The sequence below is a fragment of the Triticum aestivum genome, chromosome 4B, assembly GCF_018294505.1.
Source record: "Triticum aestivum cultivar Chinese Spring chromosome 4B, IWGSC CS RefSeq v2.1, whole genome shotgun sequence".
NCBI lineage: Eukaryota > Viridiplantae > Streptophyta > Magnoliopsida > Poales > Poaceae > Triticum > Triticum aestivum.
The window spans coordinates 660400040-660407833 of NC_057804.1; the positions used below are offsets into that span (position 1 = coordinate 660400040).

The 7794-nt window shown below is 50.9% G+C and overlaps 2 protein-coding genes across 2 annotated transcripts; both read left to right on the top strand.

The window, feature by feature from the left end:
• Nucleotides 1-422: 422 nt before the first annotated feature.
• Nucleotides 423-3773, top strand: LOC123093971 (phospholipase D alpha 2). Its single transcript, XM_044516034.1, has 3 exons — nucleotides 423-735; nucleotides 936-2856; nucleotides 3203-3773. Exons 1-3 carry the CDS (start codon nucleotides 628-630, stop codon nucleotides 3637-3639), a joined length of 2466 nt encoding a protein of 821 aa, XP_044371969.1. The 5' UTR covers nucleotides 423-627; the 3' UTR covers nucleotides 3640-3773.
• A 2841-nt stretch (nucleotides 3774-6614) lies between these two features.
• LOC123089717 (germin-like protein 8-5) lies at nucleotides 6615-7510 on the top strand. Its single transcript, XM_044511311.1, has 2 exons — nucleotides 6615-6759; nucleotides 6888-7510. Exon 2 carries the CDS (start codon nucleotides 6920-6922, stop codon nucleotides 7454-7456), a length of 537 nt encoding a protein of 178 aa, XP_044367246.1. The 5' UTR covers nucleotides 6615-6759; nucleotides 6888-6919; the 3' UTR covers nucleotides 7457-7510.
• Nucleotides 7511-7794: the final 284 nt, after the last annotated feature.

Here is a 7794-nt window from a genome sequence, read left to right on the forward strand (position 1 = left end):
GTTCCTATGGTGGTGGTCATCAGGCCATCACTACAAGATATGTTAAAATAAACTGTACTCTTATTAGGTAAACTGTTACGCTAGTTTCCCTTTTATATTGAGTCGATCGAGAAATGAAGCCAAGAAGGAATATTTCACTGTCGAGTACACATACACTGCGTGCGCTATGCTAGAAGATTGTGTGGATTGAAAAGTAAAGCTGGCGGATAAGATACGAGATGTGGGCCGGGCTACCCGTAGCGATGTGCGATTAATCGAATGCTCGCTTGACCATAGTGATATATAGCACATGATAGTGCGCGCTTGTGATGCCATGACCATGACCATGATGACCATGAGTGGGTGCCGCGTGGACGTCCGTCGTCCTCTCCCTCGATTCTCATCCTACGATGGAGCACCAAACAGTGGCAGGCAGCCGCTACTGCTTTGGTCCCGCTCTGTCAAATGACGGGACGCAGATGAGATAGTGCGCGCCCCCGTCGTCTTTCTCCGATGTCTCTGTGTGTGTCTCTCTCCTATTGGACAGAGGCCCCTTTGCCTCGGCCTTCTTGGCGCATATTTTTGTTTCCTCCGTTTCTTGGGACAACCTGAAGTGAAGCTCTCTTGGGGAGGTGAGGCGGCGCGGCAATGGCTCACCGGCTGCTGCACGGCACCCTCCACGCCACCATCTTGGAGGCCGACAAGCTCACCCACCCCGACCGTGCCACCGGCGGCGCCCCCGAGATCCTCCGCAAGGTCGGTCGGTCACTCCCCCTCATTATCCCTGCCTGGCTTCAACCACGGCAGAGTGTAAGCAGAGTAGATTGTTACGTAGAAAATAAAGAAGTTCGAGCCCAGAGGTCTGCAATCTTGTTCGGCAGTAGAGAAATTCTTGGTTTCTGTAGTTGAAAGCGAAATTTCTTTAAAAAATGATATGATACGCATGCGGCATGCAGTTGGTGGAAGGGCTCGAGGAGAGCATCGGGCGGGGCAAGGGGTCGACGCGGCTCTACGCGACCATCGACCTCGGCAGGGCGCGCGTGGGCCGCACGCGGGTCCTCGCCGGCGACCCGGTGAACCCGCGCTGGTACGAGGACTTCCACATCTACTGCGCGCACTTCGCCGCCCACGTCGTCTTCACCGTCAAGGCCGCGCAGCCCATCGGCGCCACGCTCCTCGGCCGCGCCTATCTCCCTGTCCGGGAGCTGCTCGACGCCGAGGACGGCCATGAGATCGAGCGCCGGCTCGACATCCTCGACGCGACCAAGCAGAAGCTCCCCCACGGGCCCACGATTCAGGTGCGGCTCAGGTTCTGCGACGTCGCCGCCAACCGCGGCGAGTGGGGCGCCGGCGTCGGCAGCGCGCGGAACCCTGGGGTGCCCTACACGTTTTTCTCCCAGCGGCCGGGGTGCAGGGTCACGCTGTACCAGGACGCGCACACCCCGGACGCGTTCGCGCCCAGGATCCCGCTCTCCGGCGGCCGGAGCTACCAGCAGGGACGGTGCTGGGAGGACGTGTTCGACGCCATCAGCGACGCGCGCCACCTCGTGTACATCACCGGCTGGTCCGTGTACACCGAGATCACGCTGGTACGGGACGCCGCCCGGCCGCGCCCCGGCGGCGACGCCACCCTGGGCGAGCTCCTCAAGCGCAAGGCCAGCGAGGGCGTGCGCGTGCTCATGCTGGTCTGGGACGACCGCACCTCCGTCGAGTCCCTCGGCATGACATGGGGGTACATGGACACGCACGACGCCGTGACGGCGAGCTACTTCCGCGGCACCGACGTGCGGTGCGTCCTCTGCCCGCGGAACCCCGACGCCGGCAGAAGCGCCGTCATGGGCCTGGAGACCGCCTGCCTGATCAGCCACCACCAGAAGATCATCGCGGTCGACCACGACATGCCGGTGAGGGGCAGCTCGAGCCGCCGCCGCATAGTCAGCTTCGTCGGCGGCCTCGACCTCTGCGACGGGCGCTACGACACGCAGTTCCACTCCCTGTTCAGGACGCTGGACACGGCGCACCGAAACGACTTCCACCAAATCAGCATTGCCGACGCGTCCATCGACAAGGGCGGTCCGAGGCAGCCATGGCACGACATCCATGCCAGGATCGAAGGTCCGGCCGCGTGGGACATCCTCTACAACTTCGAGCAGCGGTGGAGGAAGCAAGGTGGCGACCGTGATCTCCTCGTGGATCTGAACGCCTTGGCGAGCCTCATCATCCCGCCTTCCGCCGTGACGTTCCCCGAAGACCAGGAGGCGTGGAACGTGCAGGTGTTCCGGTCCATCGACGGCGGAGCGAGCTGCGGCTTTCCTACCACTCCCGAGGAAGCCGCCCGATCGGGCCTTGTGAGTGGCAAGAACAGCACCATTGACAGGAGCATCCAGGACGCCTACATCCACGCGATACGCCGCGCGAACCACTTCATCTACATCGAGAACCAGTACTTCCTTGGCAGCTCATTCGCGTGGAAAGCCGACGGCATAAAGCCGGAGGATATCGAGGCACTGCATCTGATTCCCAGAGAGCTTTCGCTCAAGATTGTGAGCAAGATTGAGGCTGGTGAACATTTCGTGGTCTATGTTGTGGTGCCAATGTGGCCGGAAGGTGACCCGGAAAAGAAATCCATGCAGGCAATACTAGATTGGCAGAGAAGGACCATGGACATGATGTACTATGACATTGCCATCGCACTTGAGGCCAATGGGATCGACGCGAACCCCAAGGACTACCTCACCTTCTTTTGCTTGGGGAACAGGGAAGTGAAGAGGAGCGAAGAGTATGAACCCGCTGATCGTCCATTGCCTGAGTCAAGCTATGAAAGGGCGCAGAACGCCCGGCGGTTCATGATCTATGTTCACTCCAAGATGATGATAGGTACGTAGGTATATGCCCACCAGCCTCACCATGTTGCATGAATTCTTTTTGCACATGGTAGGCACTTACATGACATTTCATTTCTCCAATTAATACTCCTATCTTTGAAGCATAAGCAGAATTAATTATTGTCATCATTGAAATGTGCTAATAATTAATAACATACACGCATGTCTACCTGATTCTTTTTACAATAGACCATAGGTATCTCCACGCTATTGGTGTCGGAAATATACCAGATACTGTCACTAAAAACTAATTCATCCAACTTTAAACTGTCAGGACATGGCTCATGTGGTCCAAGTTACTTAAATCTGGCTAAACATTTAGTATGTTTGATTTCCAGTTGATGACGAATACATCATCATCGGATCTGCCAACATCAACCAGCGGTCCATGGACGGGGGAAGGGACTCGGAGATCGCCATGGGCGCATTCCAGCCGCACCACCTAAACGCCAAAGGCCAGGTTGCCAGAGGGCAGGTCCATGGCTTTCGGATGTCGCTGTGGTACGAGCACCTGGGCATGCTGCACGACGATTTCCTCAACCCTGGGAGCCTGGAGTGCGTCCAGAGGGTGAACAAGATGGCTGACAAGTACTGGGACCTCTATGCCAGCGATGAGCTCAACGACGACCTCCCTGGGCACCTTCTCACGTACCCAGTCGCCGTGAGCAAGGACGGCACCGTGACGGAGCTGCCTGGGGCCAAGTGCTTCCCTGACACGGAGGCTCCGGTGCTCGGAATCAAAGCCAAATTACTGCCCCCTATTCTCACCACATAGGGTATTTGCTCGGCAATGCTAGATGCTGCTTTTATGATGCGCTTCCCGCAGTGTAAGCTTATATCCTGTTATTGCTACCTCTATATGATGGTTCTAGTCTGAATCTATAGTTGAACGCTTACCTCAAGCCTGAACATTCTATTGGCCCTAGTACCTCTATATGATGACTTATTAGGAATTCCTTGTTGATATGAGTAGTCTATCATCCCTAATAAGTCAGGCTCTCACCTACACCCCCACTCAGAGGAGTCGATGTCCTCGTCGGGCCACAAGAATGTTTCCTTGTTGCACACACGTCTGTGCGTCCAGTCCAGCACATGTGCCATGTCATGTGCCACATCTCTAGCAGATCCTGCAAAACAGTCCTCCGAAAGCTGATTTGCGGTACCGCGATGGCTCCGGCGAAGCAAATCTGTTCCGTGCCAGAGCCCTGGCGGTACCGCAAATGAAATTTCATTTTCATATTAACATCAACTACAAATTCGTAGAGTGGATGCAATACACATAATAAAACTTGTACGGAAGCATGCACAATATAAGAAGTTGAAGCATGCACAATATAAGAGGCAGCAAGTTTTTCCAAAATAATGTTTCAGTCGAGCAAAATTAAACATGATCAAATCAAGCAACATTATTATTGCCAAGATCACCGCCACCACCACCGGCCATAGCACCACCATGATCATCAACATTGGCCGAAGAAACACCACCACCACTGACGGAAGTAGTACCATCATCATCTCCATTGGCCAAGTATCACCACCACCTCCTCCATTGATGAAAGCATCACCACCATAACCTACATCGCCGAAAGCACCATGACTTCCTCCATTGCCGAAACCACCGCCACCACCTCCCTTGGATTGTGATTTCGGCCGTACGCCGGTGGGAGTAGAGAAGGTGCCCATCCTCGAGCTGGCTACTGAGACGGGAGGGAGCATGGTGGAAGAAGTTGGCAATGGCGGCGAGGACGGCTACATGGACGACGTGGTTGCCCTCCCGCTTCCGCTTCTTCCGGCGGTATAAGAAGTTGGTGCGGCGGTGGGGAAGCTGGTCGCAAGAGGCACGGAAGGTCGAGGCAGCAACGATGGGGTCGGTGCAACGGTGGGGAAACCGAATGTGGTGGCTTTATGTGCTCCATGCCGTCAATTGGCAGTGCGACAAGGCAAGAAGGCGTGGGGACGAGAAGATCGGCGGCGGCGGTGGTGGGGTGGGGCGGCAAGAAAGGAGCTGAAATGTCCCTCCCGCCAAGTTGCTCCAGAGATAGGGGAAAACAAATGGGAGGGGGGTTGACTGAACATATGCGGTGGCAGTGCCAAAATATACCGCTCCCCCCAAACAAATCCTGGATGGGCTATTTTGTGGGACCTGTGTGGGACAATTTGTCTCCCAGGTCCTGTAAAATGGCAGTTACTATAGTGGCCGTGGCGTTTTGCAGGATCTGCTAGAAATGCTCTAAAGAGACAACCACACGGGCGGGCGTTCTTTTGCAAAAGAAAACGTGGTACAACAGAACGTAGGTCTGGCCCGTACACTTTACATCCAACGGTAGCTGTTTACAAGCTTTCATTGGCACATGTTATATATTTTGGTGGCCGATCTATGATGAACTATATAAGGTATATATGTCTATGTAATCGATTTAACTTCATTTTGTATGTCTGCATGTGCCAAATATTCAGTTTATAGTGAAATATTGAAAAATTATGATAATATTTGCCTTTTTGCTTCATGCATGCTGCATGATCGAAAGAGGGACAGGGACGACGAATCTCTGCATTTCCTTGTAACAAGTTTGTGATAGAAGCATTTTATTTGTATCATGGAAATGTCTTATCTGTATGGAAACTTAAACGCGCACCTCCAAGAAATTAATCGGTTTATGATCGAGCAGCGCCTGGCCTAGTCGTTGGATGTACTGTTTACTAAAAAAAAAGAAGCAGGTGAGGTCTTGTGTGTTGAATGCCAAGTCAGGAAGGCCAACTAGATTGTTATGCACCGAAGTGGTGATGATAAAACTCGTAGCAAGAGGAAACAAACTACTCTTGCTAAGATGATACGAAATGTTCCTGCTCAGCTCCAAGGTCATAGGTTAGATAGGCACGTCCACTAATGTCGTTGCTTCGTCCTGCAAATACTCAACCACTGCGTGAGAAAGTTGACGAAGTAAATATCTGATTGACGTGATGACAATGGGTGCATTATTATGTGGATTTCATGACATATCTGTTGCAAAATATATAATTTTATAATTTGAAAAGCTTGATTTTACACATTCTGTACCAACTTGTGGAAAGAACAGGAGGAGTAGTCACTCTATATGTGTTTGGAAGGAGAATGCACCCATGAAGCACACGCATTAGTAGGTGACTTTATCTTTGCATGTCGGCCTCGAGCTAGAAAACGATTGATTACCTTGCATGACTTGGCTTTTCTCAACTGCTCTTTGACTGATTTTGTGTGCACCAGTTCAGACTATGACCATTCACCAGGTAGTATGATAGAAACGCAGGATATTTAGATATTTAATTAAAGTAGAGTAATTCATTCACAAAAATAATAATTAAACTAGTGGAATTCATTTCTTTCTCTTGCCGGACGTTTCTTGTTTATAAATCTTTTCCTTAATTAATAATGGTGACAGGTGGTGAACTTTCCTGGAATTAGCCCTGCATGCATTATGGAGACTCGGGTGACATGGAGAAACAATCCAAGTTACTACTGAGTCATACATCACATAGAGTTGCTTTATCTATCTGTATGTATACGCTGCATTGCTTCATTGATGGGAAAACGTGTAAAGGGGACCTTGTAAAGTTTATGCAAAATTGTTTAATCAACAGCCAGAGACCATTTCAATATGTTGGTCGGCTCCACCTGACTATGTCTATTGCTCCCGAGTTCGCACGCAGCTCACTGCGCCTATATAAACACATACACCCCCTGCATGTTCAAAGCATTACTCAGGCCACAAACACAAGAAAAGAAGAGCCAAAGAAACTAAACTCAAATGGCAACCTCCTCTTCCATCTTTTTGCTTGCTGCTCTTCTTGCCTTGGTCTCATGGCAGGGCGCCATGGCCTCTGATCCTGGCCCACTCCAGGACTTTTGTGTCGCCAGGTACTATCCAGTTTCTCATCATGATTTCACAAAACACATATGTTGAAATGATTTTTTGGAAATTATATGCAAGTCGAAACAACTTTGTGAGATCTGAGCTTACATGTTATGTCTCCTCTATGCACCAGTGCGTGTCAACGGATTTGTTTGCAAGAACCCGATGGAGGTCAACGCTGATGACTTCTTCAAGGCAGCCAACCTCGACAAGCCTAGGGTGACCAACAAGGTTGGATCCAACGTCACTTTGATCAACGTCATGCAGATTGCTGGACTCAACACCCTCGGCATCTCAATTGCGCGCATCGACTATGCTCCCTTGGGTCAGAACCCACCACATACGCACCCTCGTGCCACTGAGATCCTCACGGTGCTCGAGGGGACACTCTATGTTGGCTTTGGCACATCCAACCAGCCCGCCCCCAACAGAAACAAGTTCCTCTCCAAGGTGCTCCACAAAGGTGATGTGTTTGTCTTCCCCGTGGGACTCTTCCACTTCCAATTCAACCCCAACCCCCACCAGCCCGCTGTTGCAATTGCCGCGCTCAGCAGCCAGAACCCAGGGGCTATCACAATTGCCAATGCGGTGTTTGGGTCGGACCCACCAATATCAGATGATGTTCTTGCCGAGGCATTTCAGGTGGAAAAGAATACAATAGACTATCTGCAGGCTCAATTTTGGGAGAACAACCACAACTAAGTCAGACATTTGTTGATACACGGAAGATTATCGCATAAACCAAGGATTTGGTTGAATTTCTCAAGCATCCCTATCTATAAAATAAATGGAGAATATGTCATGCAGCTGTGTGTCTGTAAGCCATGAATGTATTTCAGAGTTATGAATAATCAACAATATCTTTTTTCATCAATCTGATATGATGTCGTATGCTACTTTGGTTATTATGTGACGTATTTCCCATAACAAAAAAAAAATTAATGGTTCTTTTCCCCTTCTCCGATACAATAAATGATCATCTAGTAATTTAATTTCAGTTTGCTGGTTTGGTTGAACACCTCGGGAAATTCTACATATAT

Excerpts from the sequence above, each read along its gene's own strand:
- LOC123093971 (XM_044516034.1), top strand. The coding sequence starts at position 628 with ATGGCTCACCGGCTGCTGCACGGCACCCTCCACGCCACCATCTTGGAG. Across the intron at positions 736-935 it reads CCCCCGAGATCCTCCGCAAG|TTGGTGGAAGGGCTCGAGGA; the intron begins GTCGGTCGGTCA and ends TGCGGCATGCAG. Across the intron at positions 2,857-3,202 it reads TCACTCCAAGATGATGATAG|TTGATGACGAATACATCATC; the intron begins GTACGTAGGTAT and ends TTTGATTTCCAG.
- LOC123089717 (XM_044511311.1), top strand. The coding sequence starts at position 6,920 with ATGGAGGTCAACGCTGATGACTTCTTCAAGGCAGCCAACCTCGACAAG.